At 40.3% G+C, this 22,743-nt stretch overlaps 1 protein-coding gene across 3 annotated transcripts in view; it reads right to left on the reverse strand.

Moving 5' to 3' along the window:
* The window catches only part of LOC136873943 (glutathione S-transferase 3, mitochondrial), a 116,855-nt gene that overhangs the window by 62,690 nt on the left and 31,422 nt on the right, over positions 1-22,743 (reverse strand). For all 3 annotated transcript variants that reach the window (XM_067147320.2, XM_067147319.2, XM_067147318.2), the window contains one exon: positions 19,100-19,197. In XM_067147320.2, the coding sequence (XP_067003421.1) occupies positions 19,100-19,197 (98 nt within the window). The remainder of the gene's footprint in view (positions 1-19,099; positions 19,198-22,743) is intronic.

Consider the following 22,743-nt stretch of genomic DNA (forward strand, 5'->3'; position numbering starts at 1 on the left):
CTGCAAACGAATAAGGGTAGAAAATCTCCAGGACGAGGAAATTAGACGGAAGTACACGGATATGATTAGTGAGAAGTTTCGGACAGTAGACAGTAAGCAGGTTCAGGATATAGAAAGTGAATGGGTGGCATACAGGGATGCTGTAGTAGAAACAGCAAGGGAATGCCTAGGAACAACTGCGTGTAAAGATAGAAAAAGGCGAACACCTTGGTGGAATGATGAAGTGAGAGCAGCCTGTAAACGTAAAAAGAAGGCTTATCAGAAATGGCTCCAAACAAGGGCCGAGGCAGACAGGGATTTGTACGTAGATGAAAGAAATAGAGCAAAACAAATAGTTGTTGAATCCAAAAAGAAGTCATGGGAAGATTTTGGTAATAACCTGGAAAGGCTAGGTCAAGCAGCAGGGAAACCTTTCTGGACAGTAATAAAGAATCTTAGGAAGGGAGGGAAAAAGGAAATGAACAGTGTTTTGAGTAATTCAGGTGAACTCATAATGGATCCCAGGGAATCACTGGAGAGGTGGAAGAAATATTTTGAACATCTTCTCATCAATGTAAAAGGAAATCATAATGGTGGTGTTGCAAACAGCCAAGCTCATGGGGAGAAGGAAAATGATGTTGGTGAAATTATGCTTGAGGAAGTGGAAAGGATAGTAAATAAACTCCATTGCCATAAGGCAGCAGGAATAGATGAAATTAGACCTGAAATGGTGAAGTATAGTGGGAAGGCAGGGATGAAATGGCTTCATAGAGTAGTAAAATTAGCGTGGAGTGTTGGTAAGATACCTTCAGATTGGACAAAAGCAGTAATTGCACCTATCTATAAGCAAGGGAACAGGAAGGATTGCAACAATTATCGAGGTATCTCATTGATTAGTATACCAGGCAAAGTATTCACTGGCATCTTGGAAGGGAGGGTGCGAGCAGTCGTTGAGAGGAAGTTGGATGAAAACCAGTGTGGTTTCAGGCCACAGAGAGGCTGTCAGGATCAGATTTTCAGTATGTGCCAGGTAATTGAAAAATGCTACGAGAGGAATAGGCAGTTGTGTTTATGTTTCGTAGATCTAGAGAAAGCATATGACAGGGTACCAAGGGGAAAGATGTTCGCCATACTGGGGGACTATGGAATTAAAGGTAGATTATTAAAATCAGTCAAAGGCATTTATGTTGACGATTGGGCTTCAGTGAGAATTGATGGTAGAATGAGTTCTTGGTTCAGGTAACTTACAGGAGTTAGACAAGGCTGTAATCTTTCACCTTTGCTGTTCGTAGTTTACATGGATCATCTGCTGAAAGGTATAAAATGGCAGGGAGGGATTCAGTTAGGTGGAAAGGTAGTAAGCAGTTTGGCCTATGCTGACGACTTGGTCTTAATGGCAGACTGTGCCGAAAGCCTGCAGTCTAATATCTTGGAACATGAAAATAGGTGCAATGAGTATAGTATGAAAATTAGCCTCTCGAAGACTAAATTGATGTCAGTAGGTAAGACATTCAACAGAATTGAATGTCAGATTGGTGATACAATGCTAGAACAGGTCGATAATTTCAAGTATTTAGGTTGTGTGTTCTCCCAGGATGGTAATATAGTAAGTGAGATTGAATCAAGGTGTCGTAAAGCTAATGCAGTAAGCTCGCAGTTGCGATCAACAGTATTCTGTAAGAAGGAAGTGAGCTCCCAGACGAAACTATCTTTACATCGGTCTGTTTTCAGACCAACTTTGCTTTACGGGAGCGGAAGCTGGGTGGACTCAGGATATCTTATTCATAAGTTAGAAGTAACAGACATGAAAGTAGCAAGAATGATTGCTGGTACAAACAGGTGGGAACAAAGGCAGGAGGGTACTCGAATGAGATAAAAGCTAATTTAGGAATGAACTCGACGGATGAAGCTGTACGCATAAACCGGCTTCGGTGGTGGGGTCATGTGTGGCAAATGGATGAGGATAGGTTACCTAGGAGAATAATGGACTGTGTTATGGAGGGTAAGAGAAGTAGAGGGAGACCAAGACGACGATGGTTAGACTCGGTTTCTAACGATTTAAAGATAAGAGGTACAGAACTATATGAGGCCACAACACTAGTTGCAAATCAAGGATTGTGGCGACGTTTAGTAAATTCTCAGAGGCTTACAGACTGAACGCTGAAAGGCATAACAGTCTATAATGATAATGTATGTAGGCTATGTATGTATGTATCGTAAATATTTCACAATGCACAGGAATCGGATACCAGCCTAGTAGTCTATCATATTCAACCTTCTCTATTTACAGACAGGTAGGCTACATCCTGTAGTTCAAAGACATAAGCTTCATTATTGTTTCCATATTGAACCGAGATCACAGAGAAAAGTTATTTATAGGTCCAACCCTTTCAATACAAATTACATGTTGTGTAGATGTTATTTACAACGTTTATTTAATATGGGACCGGTTTCGACTTTTTAAATGTCATCATCAGCCATAAACACATTAATCACAAACAAAGGAGCAAGGTCATAATAATTAAAACTGGCATATTGACACATTGAAATATGTACGAAGTTTTTACCATTCAAAGATTAAAAGCAGGTTTTGATATGTTATCAAAGTCAAAAGTCCTATAATTAGAACTAATTATATCTGTAAGTTCTTGTTATTTTATTAACACAAGGTGTGAATGGGCGTATAAAGACTTTTGTACTTTGATAACATGTCAAAACCTTCCTTTAATCTTTGAATGGTAATAATTATGTACATATTTCAATGTGTCACTACGCCAGTTTTAATTAGTACGTCCTTGCTCCTTTGTTTGTGATTAATGTGTTTATGACTGACAATGACATGTAAAATGTTGAAACAGGTCCCATAATAAATAAATGTTGTAAATAACATCTACACAACACGAAATTTGTACTGAAAAGGTTGAACCTTATAAATAACTTATCTCTGTACATCCTGTAGCGCAAAGCAAAGAAAGGCGAGTGTGACTGATAAAGCTGAACATTTAATTTCAGTTCTAACAGGTAAGAAATGTTTGAAATCTACAGCAAAGAGAAAATGCGTAGTTTTAACCATCAAAAATAAAGTTAATATAATTGAACAATTGAAGAAAGGTGGACTAGTCGCACCAGAGTTCGGTGTTGGTGTGACAACAGTAAGGGACCTAATGAAGAATAAACAAAGTGTTGCAGTTTGCGGCGAGTTCTGACAGTTCGCATGGACTCGATAAAAGAAAAACAATTAAAGCAAGTTTAAAAGAACTGGATACTGCGTTCTTACGTGGTTTCAACAAAAACGTTGCGAAGGTGTACCTATTAGCAGTCCTATGATAACAACGCAGGCACAAATATTTCACAAAAATATGGGGCTCTCAGGGTACTCAACAGCGTCTAGCGGTTCGCTACAGAAATTTTGAGGTCAGACATTGCATGTGAGAATTAAACATCGAAGGAGAAAAACTAAGTGGTGGCAGCAGTGCAGCAGAAAACTTTAAGATATGAGTTTAAGCACATAATTGAGAGATACAATTTTGTTCAAAGTCAAGTGTATAAAGCTGATGAAACTGGATTTTTATTGGAAGTGTTTACCCAGTAAAACAATAGCAGCCGCTGAAGAGAAATCAGTTCCTGGTCACAAATCTAGTACAGAGCGCGTTACCATCTTGCGTTGTGCGAACGCTAGTGGCAACCATAAATTAAAATTAGCGGTTGTTGATAAAGCAAAAATATCTGCATTCTTTCAAAGAAACAGTGATGAAATATTTTCCAGTAGATTATTGTCATAACAAATCTGCACAGATGGCATGCGATATTTTCAGGGCTTGATTCCATAATAAGTTTGTTCAACGGGTTCATGATTTCATTGCGTCCAAAGGCTCGCCATCAAAGGCAGTCTTTTTTCTCAATAATGCACCCTCTCACACTGTTGATAAAAAAAACCCCTATGGCACAACAGGCCCGAAAGGCCATGAATTGCCAAGCAACTGCTACTCAGCCCGAAGGCCTGCAGATTATGAGGTGCTGTACGGTCAGCACGACGAATCCTCTCGGCCATTATTCTTGGCTTCCTAGACTGGCTCACCCTGTTGATACAGATTTGAAATCATAGGACGGAAACATTGTTTTTCCCTATTTGCCGCCGAATGTAATATTATTAATTCAGCCTGAGACGTGTAGAATCTCTTGGAGGTGGAAAGTGTTTGTAGAAGATTTTATTTGTAAATCTTTTTAAGTAATGCTTTCCATAGGATCTGGAGTGTTGGGCTAGAATATTTTATTCGTATCCCATTTAGCTACCTGACCTGTACACTGTAAAATATTGCTGTAGCATATTTTATTTTTAACTACTAGATTATTCTATATTTACTGGAACAGTCCACAAAGGTTGTGATGCAAACTTTTGGAACAAGGTGTGTCAGCCTTTGTCAGTTATGGTTCTAGAAATGTCTCCTTTCTATTCTGGAAAATGGAAGGTTCACGACTGGTGTCTGTATATGTGTTCGAAAATGTTGGTTAAAGATCGCGAACGGAGAAAGAGTTGTGATTGGTGAATCTGGATGGCGATGGGCAGGCTCCTGCGTTCTGATTGGCTACTCCAAGGCCAGACTTCCCTTTTAAAGTGAGCGAGGCAGTATTTCGGGGTCTGTTTTTGGTCTGTCGATTGTTCTCTCGTCTGCCGAAGTTTTGACGTCGTCGGCGCCTCCTTGCTGCCGGGATGGGCTGCCTTAGGGTAAGCACGTTTGTTTTCAGTCCTGTTTTAATTTGCATTTAATTTTGGTTGGTGTATCACACAGGAGATTGCCCTAGTCGCCACTCTATTGATCAGGTATTTTGAAAAGTACATTTAAATTCATTCTAAATTGTAATAGCATGTTGTGTTTTTGCTTACCTTCATGATTGTACTTGTAGAATTTGATTTGTGCTGAGATGTATTTGCTTAACTCTTTGGACTTAAGGCAAAGCCCTTGTGAAGGAACATCTAATTTGTATTTGTCAAAGAATGTCTAATTCATGTGTCGTGTGCATCTAGATTTTCTGTACAGCTGAATTTGTTTGGTAGTTAATTTGTATTGTCAAATTTTGAAAAGAATATTTTGAAAACCAGAGATCACTGTCGTCTTTTTGGAAAACCGCAACCTTCGCATCCATATGGCCTTTGGTTGGTTCCCGGTCCCATTCCATGTCCCTTGTTTTATTACCGTCAAGTTGCCCTCCCTGATATTTAACTGTGTTGTTTTCGGCGCAGGTCTGCGCAGTTCATCCGATGTTTATGGTGTGTGTAGTATTTAAGGTACCGTGTAATTGCTTTTATTTTCCTCCCTTTTAACTGTGTTTGTGTAGCCGCTGTAGTAACGGTTATACAGCTGATGGAGCAAGGCGTCATGGCAACCTTTAAGGCGTATTATAAACGGGAAGTTCTAGGCCTCTTACTGTCTGAAGAAATGTCGATGGTAGAGTTCTGGAAAAAGTTAAATCTTAAAGAAGCGCTTTAACTTGCCCAGAAATCATGGGATCTAGGAACTATTCAGAACATTACTCAATAGTGGAGAAAACTCTATGTTGATGTCAATGAGCTCTCCGATGATTTTCAGATTCACTAATGAAGATGAAAATGAAGGACTGATGATCAAAGATATCCTGAAGACTATTGAAAATATAATTCATTTTGGAGAAGGCGCGGCTTTATACTGACGATGTATTGTTTGGGCATCACATGTTAACTGATGACGAAATAGTAACTAAAAACATGAACGGGAATTTGGCAGTCAGCTGCGAAGTGATGAGTGAAAGTGAGGGGGGAACGAAGAGTGCATCGCAAACAATCGCGTACCGCTTCAGACCGCACTGGAGTCGACTGAAATTTTAATTGAATTCTTGGAGTAAGAGGACGATACGGATTTTTCAGACATTCTTGTAATTAGAAAGCTCAGAATGGACACAAAGAAGAAAATAAGTTCTAGGAGAGTGGAAAAAAAAAAAAAAAAGGGAAAAATTATTTTAAAAGCAGCTTAAATGACACCAGGTAAATTAATTTATTCATGTTCTGCTGGTAATTTACGTGAATGTTTAGTATGTATTATTGTTGCATTGACTACATTTTGGTTTTAACCCTCTTGGAGCCAAGAGCCGATCTGGTCGGCCGCTCCCCATCAGCTGGAAGAGGCCAGAGCTCCGCCTCCACTCTACTGCTGTAAAGTGCCAGGCCGTTTTCTGTGGAAATACATGTATTTTAAAATTTGCGTATATCTGCCAGTGTATAGTAAATACCGGCATGAAATTTTCTACATATCGACTACGTAGAATAAGAAACTGGTTTGGATAGATATAAAGAGTCAAAGACGATTTATTGTTGATTTATAGTTATCGATAACGTTTATTTTTAGGAAGAGAAAAATATTTTCTCACTTTCTCTCTCAATATCTACTTTGAAAAAATAATTTACGATACAAAAGAATATACGTAATTATGTATAATGTATTTCTAAATACAATTCTATAGAATAATTAATTTGAACGAGAAAAATAAAAACATAAAAATTCAAACCTATGGCACTAGTAAAAACAAGACAAATTTACTCACCGATAAAATTCGCGTGTATGTATCGATGTTTGTCAAATACTGACAACAAATTTTCTACGTGCGGACAACACAGTATTAAAATAATTCTGAATTATTAAGTAAGTAAAAAATAGTAGTTGATATTACAGTTTTTTGTTTTCAGAAAAAAGTTTCTCGTTTTCGTTTGTAGTATATATTAGAAAAATAATTTTACAATACAACAGAATTCACGAAATTAAGAAACGTATGGCACTAAAGTCGTGATTTGCTTTGACCTACTAAGCGACCGCTGCTCAGTTCGGTACCTGCAGTTTACGAGGTGAATCATGGTGAGTAGACGGATCCTCTCAGTAATTATTCTTAGTTTTCCAGACCAAGGTCGCCCTCTCACCCTCAGATATCTCCTCAATTGCAATCACTTAGGGTCACTTAGATTGAGTGAACCTCGAACCAACTTTCAGGACCAGGAGAAAATTCTTGACCTGGGCGGGAATCGAACCCATGACCTCCGGGTGAGAGGCAGGCACGCTACACTTGGCCCGCGGAGACCGGCATTTAGGTAATGATACAGGACTATACGTGACTATAAGTTTTAGCAGAGAGTAAGTGAAAAGTAAATTGAAGTATGATATGGGCAGAGAATCAGACTGTAGGACATGTTTAGGTCCAAGAACTTCCTTGAAGGAGACAGGAGGTTGAGGAATGTTCTCGGGTTCATTGGGACAAATTTCCACAAAATGTTCTCTAGTGACATTATCATATTCGTTATCACTAGTTTCATCTACCACTATATTCAGAGTAGTGCTGTTAGACACAATTAAACGTCTCTTCTTTAGCTGCGGTGATTCCGCGGACGTGTCCGGTATAATTTTGTCGCTACTCTCTGAACTAAATTCCCTATCGGTATCCGATAAATCATCCGCGTTAACTTGGCAATGTTCCAAATACTGCATTAATTTATTGTCATCAATACCTGCTAAAAAAATATCAAGTGAACAACATGCCATTTTCCTGTCACAAATCCACTCACTGCAAGGAGCAATCTCTTACTGACCGGTTAGTGGTATTTGTAAACACAGGAAACGACTCTTGTGAAAGGTATAACACGCTCTTAGAAATGCCAAAGCAAGGCCAGGCACACAATAACGTGTAGCCCCTTTACTACAGGTTGTAACAAAAGTATGCACATCACTATAGGTTGCCTCAAAATTATGTATATCACAGAATTTTAAGCCGGCCGATGCAATCGGCTCTGGCAACATCCGACTGGATTGTTAAAGGCCGACCAGGTCAGCTCTGGCAATTTAAAGGGCGGATGCTCGCACTACCACCTGGCACCAAGAGAGTTTCATGCACTGCATTTTAATGTTATCCAATATGTATTTTAAATTACATTAAAATTAGTAATATAGATTATCCATTTTTATTTTTTATTAACCGTTCACGTCTTCCCCGGGCATTAGAATGGATAATCGAGGTTTTGTTGTATTTCACTCTTGCAGTTCAGCATGCTATACATGGTAGTCCACCTGTCCCTTCCAATCTAGTTTTATGCAAACTGCTGCTTTTACTACAATTCTGAAATACACCGGTCTCTCTCCCTAAACTGGGATAATATAATGAGATATGTAGTTACGGGCTAGAAGAAAGCAGGAATCATGACTGCCACTATTAACTCATTATGGGCTCCCCGAATGAATCCATAAGATGAATCCATGAGATGAAGAACATGTACCTTACAACAGGAGATGCACACTCAGACCAGGAATAGGTATTGTACTCTGCACTTCTTAATAACTCGCTTGGCATGGGCACTGTTGAAGACGTGACAGTGGGCAATGCTTGAGGACATTGAAGTTCGAATCCCATGTAAATAATTTTTTTTCCCCTTGTCAATTGCCTGGGATGTGGCAAGGTTACATACTTAATAGTTTCCAAAGACTGATTTGTTTATTTGATTCTGCCTTTTTAATGACCATCTTATTTACAGATGAAACGCAGTCCACAAAAATGACACCGTTAATCTCCATAATATGCACTACTGGCATGTGGATAATCCCCACTGGGTACGACAGGCAGTTTTTCAGTTTCAGTGGGGTGTGAAAGTATGGTGTGGTATCGTGGGTGCTATCTGCAGTTCATCCATGATGAACTAACCACTGTTGTTGGAACACATGCCACTTCTTAACCACCATAGGATGTGGTTTCAACATGACAAAGCTCCACTGCAGACGGCAGTGGTCGTCTGGAACCATCTCCATGTGACGTATCCTGATAAATGGATAGAAAGGGGAAGATCTGTCACCTGGCCTGCCAGATGGCCCGATCTTACACACCTAGAATTTTTCCTGTGGGGCCATGTAAACCATGTAAACCAACTGGTGTATGCACGAGAATAATGGTTTGTATGCACAGGAGTTGGCAAATCCTGGTCACCATAGACAGATCATCACTGAGACATGCCGATCCGTTACACTGGAGATGTTGCAGTGTGACAGGCGGTAATTATATTGTGCACAGCTCAGTATGAACCATGGAAGTCGTCAGTTCAAGCAGGTGATGCATTCAAACGATGTAGGTAACTTAACCCTTTCAGACCTGAAAGAAAACTGGAGGTGTGAATTTTTGTTTGTACGTCAAGAACTGACTAAAATGCTCCTCAATACACATATTAATAGTTTATTTTACAAAATAAAAACTAACATCCGAAAAACAGGACCCACACAATTGTGCGTAACAAAATTCAAAACCTCGTTGTATCACGTACGATGGTGTAGCTTCAAAATTTACGTTCACTAACCAAAGTACACACTTCATTGAATATATTCCGGTATTCAGTAAAGCTTCTAGATTAACATAAACGCAGTAAATAAATACTTACTTTCGGCACTACTGCTTCCTGCCATCTCGCCGATCAACTGTGCTTTTTAAACTCTTCTTCCTTCGCCCTGGCAGTCAAGCGCATACTAAAATCAATTGAAATACACGCCACGTGTCCTGCACAATCACTGCAGTCCGGTGTAGCGCCAAAAAAACATCAAATACGGTCAGGGATAACTAAAATACGAACCCGCACAATTGTGCGTACTCGGTCTGAAAGGGTTAAATCCTGCACATTTCTAGCCTCTTATAATCCAACTCCACACCATATGCCACAATACTAATGGCTCTTTTCAGGACCAAATAAACAAATCAGTCGGTGAAAATGAAAACTATCAAGTATGCAACATTGCCACATCCCAGGCAATTGACGGTAAAAAACACAACAAAAAAACACTTCTGTGGGATTCATCACTGTCCACTCGGTTGAGGAGCTCGTCTTCTGACTCCAACTTGGCAGGTTCGATCCTGGCTCGGTCCAGTGGTATTTGAAGTTGCTCAAATACTTCAGCCTCATGTCGGTAAATTTACAGGCACATAAAAGAACTCCTGCGGGAAAAAATTCCGGCATCTTGGCATCTCCAAAAACCATAATAGTAAATAGTGGGACGTAAAACCAAGAACATTATTATTATTATTATTATTGTCCACAATCAAATATTTAACTACGCCCCTGCCAAGAGAGCTATTGCAAGGCTTGACATGCAGCAGGCAGTTCCCAGCCTATACAATATCTGTTCCTGATCTGTGTGTGCACTTCCTGTTGAAATCGTGTTGCAGTGAGTCAGAGTGATGTCTCCAGAGTCTGAAAACAGTTCATACCTACCTGCCATCGCATGCTGTTATCGTTCCAATGGGGTACACTTTGCCCTATCTATGGCCAATGAAGCTTTGAACATGTACGACATAGCTAACTAGTTGCCAGTGTCCTAGCCACAGCCCATCACTTCCTCATACTCATCCAACCCAACTTCATTCTACCCTATCTCATGATACCAACAGTCCTTTTCAGGCCCAAAATAAAGAAATTAGTCTGTGGAAACTATTATGTATGCAACCTTGCCAGAACCCAGGCAGATGACAGTAAAAAAATTGCCTGCGTGGGATTCAAACCTTCGTACCCTCGAGCACTGTCCTCTGTCATATCTCTGACTTTGCCTCTATCAAGTAAGCTATTGCAAGGATTGGCATAAAGCACATAGTTCCTAGTGTATACAATAGCTGTTCCTGGTCTGTGTGTGTGTGTGCAACTCTTGTTGTTACCGTTCTGGAAAAGTCCATACCTATCTGCCATTGAATACTGTTATCATTCTAATGGGGCAAAACTTTACCTTATCTGTGCCCTACCAAGCTTGGAACATGTATGACTTAGCTAAATAGTTGCCTGTGTCCTGGCCACTGACCATCACCTCATCAAACACAGCTCCATACTACCACAATACCAACTGCCCTTTTCAGGGTCAAATAAACAAATCAGTCTGTGGAAACTACTAAGTATGCAACCTTACCAAATCCCAGGCAAATGGTGGTAAAAAAAAAAAAAAAAGACTTGTGTGGGATTCAAACCTCCATACCCTCGAGCACTATCTACTATCACATCTCTGACTGCGCCTCTACCAAGAGAGCTATCGCAAGGCTTGGCATGTAGTGGGCAGTTCCTAGTCTATACAGTACCTGTTTCTGGTATGTGTGTGCACCTCCTGTTGTAACCATGTTGCAGGGAGTCACAGCGAGTCTTCAGAGTCTGGAAAAAGTTCATACTTACCTGCCAAAGCATGTTGTTATCGTTCCAATGTGGCATACTTTGCACTATCAGTGTCCTACGAAGCTTGGAACATATATTGTCCCCTTCAAATTTGGCTATCTTTAGATTATTTACGACAAGTGAACATTAAAAGTTTTATTGTTCACCGGGAGTTGTATTCATCATTTGGAAAGCTGTGTGTGAGCACCAAACTGGTTTTTTCTGTCGTTCAGAGGGACGATGTATTGATCCGTGTTAGACTGAGCGCAGGGTAGATCACGTGAAAAGCCAGTATTCCCAGCGAGCCACGCGCCGACAACCTGTGCTGCGAGCAGGCAAACTTCTAGAAACAGTCACAGCCAATTACAAGAGACCCCGAGAACCAATGATCATCTCTAAAAAATACACACCTCCCGAGCGAAGACTATAAAATGTCATGTTCGCAGTAAATCACTCTCTACTACTCTGCTCTGGTCAACGCTACTCTTTCATCGGAGTGGTGGTGGTGGTGGTGATTTTTGTTTTAAGAGGAAGTACAACGAGGTAATCATCCTCTCTGAACAAATAAGTGGAAGAGAATTTTAAAATATAAAAACGAAATTATTTATTCAACAAAGTAATTTGGAAACGCAGTACAAAATAAAACAATTATAGAATTAGACCGAAAGGATTACTAACGTATCAAAAGGGAACGTACGTTCCCTGAGTAACAGTACACTTGTAATTTATATACCCTTGATAAGTCCACTGTCGCACGTAAAGCGGATGACGAGATCAGCAGTAGTCGCGTCATCAGCTAGTATGCGTTCGAGTGTTTTCTGCAGGCCGAGGCTCCGTCTTAGACCAGAGAGATCGGCGCACTCTGTGAGGATGCAGGCCACGGTGAAGTCAGCACCACAAGAACACACTGGGGGGTCTTCCCTCTTTAGGAGATAAGAGTGCGTGGATCGTAAATGACCTATCCTCAACCTGCATAGTACTATGGCCTCTCTCAGTGAAGGTCGGAAAGAGGACCGCCACACGGTAGTTGTCTTCTTAATTGCTCTCAGCTTGTTGGGAGTTCGGATATCTAGCCACTCCGATTCCCAGGACGCCAAGATGGTTCGACGTAGCTGAGAACATATATCCTTAGCAGGTACAGTACATTGACTGGTCTTGGAGGTAAAAGTACAGCTTCCTTTGCAGCTTCATCCGCAAGTTCGTTTCCCGCAATCCCAACGTGGCTTGGAAGCCACGCGAAAGTGATTCTGGTGCCAGCATCCCATAACCTGGCTAGAAGGTCATGTATCTGCCGCACCAGTTGGTGTGGCGAGAAACAGGTTTCAATAGACTGCAGAGAGCTTAATGAATCGGTACACAACAGAAAGTGGCTTCTTTCGTCACGCAGTGCAAACTGCAGAGCCTTTAAGATGGCGTAAAGCTCTGCAGTATACACGCTACATACTTTAGGGAGCGAGATCTTCATGCTGATATCATCAATGACGAAAGAGCAACCAACATTATCTCCGATTTTTGAACCATCCGTGAAGATAAGTCTCGCAGAAGGATATTGGTGAACAAAGTCCTGGAAATACCTCCGATAAACGGAGGAATCTGTGTTCACCTTGGGTCCACGCAGCAGATCTAGACGTATATCCGGTCGCGGAACCAACCACGGAGGTACCTCGCTAAGAGTTCTTTCAAGACAACCACCGATATCAATATTCAAATCATGACACAAGCTATCAATCCGAAACCCAACCGGCCGTGTGGCATTCGGCTGGAAAATTTATAATGTCCAATAATGGACCATTATATTGGTATTATAAATTTACTCATTCGGGAAAAATATTTTAGGTTCCCTATGGGAATCAACATCTACATCATTTGATGGCCAGGCAGGCATCTATTTTTGGAAATGAGACATAGCTCTCACAGTGCATTGGCACTGCTGGTGGCTTCAAATAGCCTATGCAGTGGCCTCCACGGTATGCACTAGCCTTGCGTCTTGGGTGGTGTGCTAAGTCCCAACTGACGAGCCTAACTTAGCACACGAGGGCAAAACGCAGGCAACCAAGAATGAGTTAGCTGGAAAATTTATAATGTCCAATAACGGACCATTATATTGGTAACTCACCTAGGCGACAGTGGTAACTACTGCAGTTCCACTGCAATAGTGCCATTGTGTGGATTAGTAGTGTTGCGAAATTAGGACAATTGCTTGCCCTTCTTTTTGTCAATTACCTGCCATTTTCCGCCGTTCTTGTCGGTATTGTCGTCATCATCCACGATAATGAGTGATTCAGTCTCCATCGTCTCCTCAGAAGTAGGAGGCGTGGTGACTGGACACTCCGCGGACGGTGATCTCATTGATCGGGGACAGTGGGCCTTCTTCCTGGGAGAACTAGGTTCTCCAGAAAGAGATCGAACAAGAGGGCGTTGGGGCCTCTTGCTCTTACCCACCATTTTCGAACACTTCGGAGGAGGGCTGGCAGATGGCTTACCAGGCTTTTTTGGAGATCCTGTGAGGGCTAGGGAGTCTTTCATTTTCACGCCCTTCGTGGCCCTTGTCTTCCTTTAACCGATATCTTCATTTTTCGAAGTGTCGGTTCTCTTCCTCTTTTTTCCTCGAATTAGTGTTATATAAAGGATTGTTGCCCAATTGTATTTCCTCTAATAACAATAACCACCATCACCACCCTCTAATAAACGTTCCCCACCCCCTTTCTCTATTTATCATTTCTTTATCAATTACTACGGCAAGTTGTTTCGAGTTGAACCTCGTATTTCTTTCATTATTTCTTCCCATTTTTTAATATATTTTTATTTGGCTTTATTATTTTTTAACGTTTTAAATTATTTTAAAACCTATATATCCACTTCGATTTTGACGAAATTAAATCCTACACTGTTTTCCTAAGACTTCATTCACGTCACCTTTTACTCTTCGGCCGGAGAAACAAATGCCTACAAGACCTGCCTAGCAACGACTTTACATAAGTGCATACTTGATCTGCTTATGAACTTCAAATATATTTGTTTTCGGCGCAAGATAGTGATGTTCTGTTTACTCTCTTGACTGTGATTATTGTGTTTTGAACATTAACTGAATTGCTACGATATGATACAATGTTAATATTTTGCCTGTGTTCAATATATTAGTTGTTTTAAGATCTTCGCTAATTGGCTGATGATGACACTTATGTGTTGAAACCGGTCCCAATAAACAGGTTGTAACTACTTTTTACTACGGAGTATTGAAAGGTGGATCATTCCCTATAATATTGTACATCTTCTTATTTCTCTATTCAATACGGAACAATCATGAAGTTTTTAACTTTACATGCTAAAAATAATTAACTAATTTATAAGGGCAGGATTCGCTGTAAATATTTTTTATATAAAAATCACGTGTTACCTTGTGTGAATGTGGTGTGTGTGTGTGTTGTAATTATAAATATTTTCCATGTTTTTCGATTGTTTAATGTAATTTAATCTGGTCGTGCATTTATTGCAACGGCATGGTTTGTGTTCAATGTTGTTTTCCACCATGATGACTTCTTTAGCACACCTTAAGGAACAATTTGATGAGATTAGTGCCGAGTAAAACTAGGCTAGGATTTAATTTACACTTTCTAAAGATTTAGGTGAAAGATCGTATCGTTATTTTTCAGTAAAGGCAAACGATTTATAAATTAATCTTCAACTAACTCACACATGGATTTGAGAAAATTTTCTATGCATTTATATTAAAATTCCAAAATATTTTCAAACTGACTTGAAACTTTAAATGCCATGCAAATATAAATTTAATGTTTACAAACGGCATAATCAGCTTGAGTTTAGGTGATAATGAGTAATGATAATCACAATTAATTGGAAGGATAATTAATTAGGAAAATGTGTATTACAATTACCATGAGAATTATTTAGTGAGATACACTAATTTATAAAGACGATCATGTGATGATAAAGTAAAATGCTACACAGATAATGTTAGAGATTAATAATAATAATAATTAATTATACATTTTGGAATCAATTTTGATTTTTCATCAGAGTTTCTACTAGCGTTATTAATGGACGTTATACACTTTAATTATTGAAGTTCATCAGAATTTAACATTAACCACGTGTTGAAATTGCTATAAATTAATGGAACCTTAAGTTAATTTTATTATGTAATAATAAGCGAGACAGCTGCCTACTAATTTTGGTGTTCATTCTCATTGAAGTCTCTGGATACTTTCATTTAAATATGTTAATTTTTGAAGGCAGGGAAGGCCTAATCTTTTGTTAATTTTCATTCCAGAACAGTAAAACTGGAGGACGAGGATTACATTTTGGTTGTTAATTGCTACAGGAAGACCAGACATTATGAAAGATGTTTGTAATAAAATTCCAGCAAGGATATTTTTGTGTTTTGGATGCTTATGTTAATAAATATAAGTGTGTTGTTTTTAATTTTTTTTTGCTTGGTCGTCACCCCTTTTCCCTTAAATGCCTCTAAAAGACGGAAAGCCAGGAACGAACGGTCCACCCCGGGATCTCTCACTCACTGGCTGGGCTTAGCTCGGCAATAATGGGGACAATATGATGTAGGTAACTGGTTGCCTATGTTCTAGCCATCACCACCTCATCTTTGTCCAACCCAGCTCCACACTATGCTATGCCATAATACCAACAGCACTTTTCAAGGCCAAATAAACAAATCAGTCTGTTGAAACTAAAATATACAAACTTTCTACATCCCAGCCAATTGGCGGTTAAAAACAAAAACAACTTGCATGGGATAGTGAGTTACTATGAGGCTTGAAAAGCAGCGGGCAGTTCCCAGCCTATACAAACCTGTTCCTGGTCTATGTGCGCACCTGTTGTTGTAACATACGTGTTGTTTGTATCTGTGCTTGTTTTACGGGTTAATTCAGTGTATCCATAATGAATTAATAGTGGCACTCACGATCCTGTTGTCCTCTAGCCCGTAACCACACATCTCATTATATCACCCATTTAGGGACAGAAACTGGAGTATTTCAGAATTGTAGTAAATGTGACGGGTCGAATAAAACTCGCAAGTGGCAGGTGGACTGCTCGGTACATGATATGGACAGAAATAAAGGATGTGTGGTGAGCTTCAGTATAAAGAGAATGTAGTTCTGTGGCTAATTGCATAAGAGTGAGGTTGGAGGAAGACCAGCAAATAGCTCTAGTTTGTTGTTCGGACCTGAGAGAATTCAATGGACTTACCAACTTAGTTTACAATGAGAATTACTAAAAGGTGTAAAAACCGTTGATTGTTTATGTGGCTCTCCCTGCAGGCAGTGGTTTCTCTACAATAAGAGCAGTGTATTGTATAATGAGTGGGGCTAAAGGAAGATGAAGCATTTTGTTTTGAATGTATAAGGGACTGACAACATATTGGAAACAGTCGTGTTCTAAATAACAAACTGTCGAGCAGGTAATGTAAAGTTCAGGACAAATTTATTCTTTTTTTGGTACAGTTTACAAAGGTTATGTTCAACAACGAATGCCGTGAATAAACATTCTGTTCGAGTGATTGCATCATCGTCCTTCCTGCCTACAAAAAACTTACTTAATTTTATGTCCTTTTGAGACAGCTAGCACTATCTTTGTGTTTTCGTGTGATACTGTGAGCTACAATATCAGCCTTCCCTCCATGCAAGATATTTATATCACACCGACATATGGAATAAAATGCATAACAGTAACCTTTATTAGACTGTAAAATGAGCAGAAATTCAATTTTAAAAGGTATCTCTGAACACTTGGAGATAACACTTATGTTTTATGGCCATAATGTGAAGAGAAAATACCAGAAACTGTCATCAGCACAACTCTCTGAAATACATCCAAATCATTAAAATTATGATCTAAGAATGAACACAAAGGCACTGAAATACGCGAAACTACCACATGCAAAATAAATCAATATGTCTCATACATTATTAACATACAACTTCGACAGGGGAATAATCACAGAACCCCAAGAAAAAATACGTGGCCTACAACTCGAACTTAACTACGCACAGAAATGATGTTAATAGCATGCAAACCACATAATAACAAACTCATTCTTGGTCCCGATTAACGGAGTTGTTAGCGCGCACTAGCCTCTCTTGCTTGTAGAAAAATTGCCATCCTGAATTCCCAGCAGTAAAGTACACACGCAGTTGTAGTGAGCGGGAAACACGATACACGAAAGCAACAGACGATACACTCACCAAATAAAGCATCAAATAAGTGTGCTTGAAAATAAGGTTGTGTAAATTACACAAGAACATAAGAATTTATCCTAGAGGAAGAGTAATACCCGTACTGGAGGTTATATAGATAAAAAATAGGAAGAAGTAAAAATAAATCAGAAAATCAGAAGACGAGTTAAAAAACGGAAAGCTTCCGGGTAAATCGGAAGGGTTGGCAGGTATGCAATATACGGGGTGAACTTTAATAAAACTGACAAACTGCAGGGACTTATTCCTGACTGGAAATGGAGGGAAAAATGTCCTATGAACATGTGTCTGGAAATGCATCATTGCTACGGTAGATGGCACCGACGAATGAAATTTTCTCCGACTACTTGCAGTGTGTTTCTTCTGTTGCAGATAGTGTGATTGAAGCAGCGTACTGTCGGAAGCAGAATGGTGCGGTATTCATGTCAGGAACAAGCCGAGATGGTGTTTGTGTATGGCCAAGCCAATGGAAATGGTCGAGAGGCAGCACGGCTATACGAAAACAAGCACCCCTCACAGACACCAACCACATCACACAACGTTTCAAGCAATTTTTGGGTGTTTGTGTGATCATGGGTCCTTTCAGACAGCCAAACGTGCAGGGAGGCGGCGGACTGTGCGTATACCAAACCTGGAGGATCAGGTTCTTCAGGACATTAAGACGAACCCTAGTACAAGCTCCAGGCAAGTGGCCTGCCAATATGGTGTAAGCCAGACTACGATTATGTGTATCCTGCAGGACAACCGCTATATCACCTGCAACGAGTGCAAGGATTATCAGCAGCAGATTTCCATCTACGGGAAGGATTTTGTTGATGGTTTTTGCACCAGGCCATCACAGTTATGGGATTTCTGTCATCAGTCCTCTTTACAGATGAAGCAACCTTTACCAGAAATGGCATCGTCAATCTGCATAATAGTCATCTGTGGGCTACAGAAAATCCCAGGGAATGGTTGATGCGTCTCACCAGCATCGGTTCAGCATCAATGTTTGGGCAGGGTTTCTAGGCAACCACATACTTGGACAAATTATTCCACAACGCCTCAACGGTGGAACGTACGTGGACTTCCTGCAAAATACTCTGCCTGGATTGCTTGAGAATGTGCCTTTGGCAATAAGACAGGTTATGTGATTTCTGCATGATGGAGCACCACCCCACTTCCTCATTACAGTTCGCTAACACCTCAACAACATCTTCCCCAGGCGCTGGATAGGATGCAGAGGCCCTGTTGCATGGCCTCCTAGATCACCGGACTTAAACCCCCTGGATTTTTACCTCTGGGGACATCTGAAAAGCGTTGTGTATGCTGAACAAGTTCCTGATGTACAGACCCTTCAACAGCGTGTTCACAATGCCTGTGACGCTATTCGGCGAGAGGCGAAAGAGTGAGGCAATCCACGACACAACATCTGAACGCACGCATTGCAGCCCATGGAGGCCACTTTGAACATCTGCTGTGACGTGGATGCGATTCAGCTATGTACTGTGTCCCGGGACTATTTGTAGTCGTTGCACGCACACCGTCCATTTCCGGACACATGTTCGTAGGACATTTTTTCCTCCATTTCCAGTCAGGAGTCAGTCCCTGCAGTTAGTCGGTTTTATTAAACTTCACCCTGTAGAGATCCTCGCAGGTTTCCCTTTCTTTCTTTCAATAAAACTGATACAAATTAGAAATTAGAAAATTATATTCAGAAGAAGATACTCACGTGTTTTGATGTGCACGCTGAATACAATTAAAATGAGTATTTGTAGGACTGTACATGTTAGGGTATGGTACATCAAACTTCTTACGAGCTTGCCCAACCTGGAAAATAAAATAATTATTCAATAACATTATAAGTTCTTGTTCTTCTAAACTTTTGAAACTTCTGAACAATCAAGGATCAATATTTGGACAAATAATCAAGTGCTAGATGACAGACCTATTCGTTAAGGAAACAAATAGAGAAAAAGTGACCTAACTACAAAAGGACTGGAAGATGTGAAAGATGCATACTAGAAGTTATAGCCAAACTCAAGAAAAAGCTGGAGATGATGAGAAAATTGCAAAGGGTACTTGCCAGTACTTTAAAAAGAATTAACACATTGACGACGAACCCCGGAGATCTCCATAGTACTGCGTCCAGGGATTGCTGACAGGCCACAGAGATCTCCGTTTTTACGCAAGGGCATCATTTGTAGCTTGTTGTGCTATCTGTTTGCTATAATTTTAACTAGTTTCAATCATGTCATGGAGTAGAGGGGTCGTAGATTTTAGTGCCAACATATTTTTTAAAATTGTATGGTCTTAAGTAGCCATGGAAACTTTGTATATACACGGGTGTTCTTAAGCGCTGATAATCATTGTACAAGATGGAGCGCCCATGCCAACGTGCCCTATGTAAGGACAAAGTATTTCAACATTTATATGCAAATTCATTGTCTGATGTGCCACATGGGTGACGAGTCCTGAGGATTCTTGCAGTTTCTCAGCTGACAGTAGGAGACAGGCTACGACAATTCTCACTTTTATGCACCTCGCATTTCCTTGATTATTGATGAAATTATGGGCAAGATCAGAAGTTCCAAATAATGTAGTCATGGAATTTAAATTATCGCTGCATCTTTCTTTTTTTAAACCTTCATGTATTTAACAAAATAATGTTGGATATCTAGAGCTATTTCCTGGAGCTCCAGTGTGAATGTCAACATGGCGCGGCATATTCAGTTGCCAATGGATACCGATAATTGTGATTAATTATGTACAGACCATCTTCCATAAGCCCAACCCCATGTCCACGTCGTGGGAGATGGGCAACGTTAGAAGTAGGGGAATGCCTGTAAGGGTGAAGTACAGTGAGAACCTCGTGTGCCCCGCGACTGCTACGGTCGCTGTGAAGGCCTTACAGGAACCCTGAAAATAGCAGCTAACAGGGCTCTGGTGAAGTTACTGCCTTGTAGTATAGGGAGTTGGTTCTCCAAAGGCTAAGGGAAGAAACCCTAACAGAAAATCAGCACGCCTAGATGTTATAGGAGGCTGCCCCTCCACTGCTGGGTGCTGTGGGCTAATAACTTGCACACCCGAGAATCAAGTATTACAGAAACACATACAAAAGTAAACCGGACGGATATCTCGATGACAACTTTTGGAATGAAAACTCGGACTCAAATTGGTTTCTGGAATGTGCGAACATTGTACGAAGCAGGGAAGTTGGAACAGATTTCAAAGGAAATGGATCGCTATAAGATGATGGTGCTTGGACTGAGGGAAACACTATGGAATGGATTTGGAAAGCATCAGTTGAGAGATGGCAAAAGGTTGTTATATTCAGGAAAGGAAGATGATGATGACCACCAAAGCAGAGTGGGACTATTGCTGACAAGAGAAGCACGAAAATGCCTCCTTGACTGGAACCCTGTTTCAGACTGCATCATTACAGCATGGTTCAAGACAAGAGTCTGGTACAGTGCTATGCACCAACCCAAAGAGCAGAGCCTGAAGAGAAGGACCAATTTTATGGACAGCTTGAAAGTCTCCTCACAAAGATTAAGAAGAAAGAGATCAAAATGCCAAAGGTTGATTTGAATGCCAAGATTGGGAATAAAAATGACGGGGTGAAAAGAGTTCTAGGTAAACACGGAGTGGGACTCCAGAATGACAATGGAGAGCACTTTGTTGAGTTCTGCCTAACTAACCATCTGGTGATTGGTGGATCAATTTTTCCTCTCAGGACATGTCACAAAAGTAACATGAGTTTCACCAGATGGGAGAACACAAAATCAAACCGATCACTTTGCAATCAGCCAGATGTGGAGACAATCCCTCTTAGACACTCGGAACAAAAGAGGTTCATACTGTGGAAGCGACCACCACCTGGTAATAGCTGAAGTTAACTGAAAATTGTTGCAGTAAACTGAAGGAATAAACGAAGTGGAAAGAAAAAATTCAACGGCGAAAAATTGAAAGATGCTGAAGTTAAAAAAGGATCTTGTAATCAAGCTGAAGAATAGGTACAGTTCACTTGATCTAGATAACGCAGGAGGAGGTCCAAATGAAACGAGAGTGAATGGAAAATGGGAAAGGATAAAACCAACCTTCCTGAATACAAGTGAGGAGATATTGGGATTCAAGCAGAACAGGAGAAAGGAATGGATATTGGACAATACTGGAAGAATATAGAAGAGAGAAAGGAGATCAAAACAAAGCTAAATCATTACAAAGATGAAACAAAGAAGCTTGATAGAAAAGTTCAGTGAACTGAACCGCCAAATAAAGAAAGCAGCAAGAAATGATAGAAGAATCAGGTAAATAGCCTAGCAGAGTTGGCGCAGGAGGCAGCACTTAAAGGAGATTCAAAACAGCTTTACAACATTTCAAAACAGCTGTCTCTAAAGAAATTCAATCAGCGCAGGCCAATAAAATCCAAGGAAGGTAAGAAGCTTACGAACAGTGAAGAACAAATGACAGGATGGAAAGAGCATTTCAGAGAAGTGCTAAACAAAGTCATGGTACAGGAGGATCAAGGAGAGGAAGACTCCAGAGGTTCCAGAATTGACAGTGAATATCAACCTGCCAACGAAGAGCGAGATCATAAAGTCACTGAAAAGCTGCAAGGCAGGCAAAACACCTGGAGTGGATAATATTGTGACGGAGGTGTTGAATGTAGACTACGAGTTGACAGCTGAGATGCTTTTGCCATTGTTCGAAGACATATGGAAGACGGAGACACTCCCAGAGGATTGGAAGAAGGGCATTTTGATATAATTACCAAAGAAGGGGGATCTGACTTGTTGCACCAACTTGCGAGGAATTACACTCTTGTCTATACCAAGTAAAGTTTTTTCGAGAATCATACTGAACCAACTGAGAGAACCATTGGAGGCAAATTCCGGAAATAGCAGGCAGGTTTTACAGAACACCGATCCTGTATAGAGCAAATAAATAGCTTACGAATTATAGTAGAACAGTCCATGGAATATCAGTTGAATATCATTCTTCACTCTACTTGGCATTCATTGACTTTGAAAGAGCTTTTAATAGTGTACAGCGCCAAGCAATCTGGAGAGTGATGCAGGGGTAAGGGGCTCCAACGAAAATCATCAACATGGTAGATATGTTATACAGAGGTTACACCTGCCAAGTGGAACATCATGGAGACCTTTCAGAGCCCTTTCAAATAGAGTTGGGAGTGAGACAAGGGTGCCTGCTGTCACCTTTGCTGTTTTTATTAACATTAGAACAAGTCATGAGAAAAGTGGTTGAAGGGAAGCAGATGGGAATACAATGGGGAATGATGGATTGTCTGGAAGATTTGGACTTTGCGGATGATATATGTCTATTCTCACTCATTCAGACATATGACTGAGAAAA

Source organism: Anabrus simplex, chromosome 5 (genome assembly GCF_040414725.1).
Source record: "Anabrus simplex isolate iqAnaSimp1 chromosome 5, ASM4041472v1, whole genome shotgun sequence".
NCBI lineage: Eukaryota > Metazoa > Arthropoda > Insecta > Orthoptera > Tettigoniidae > Anabrus > Anabrus simplex.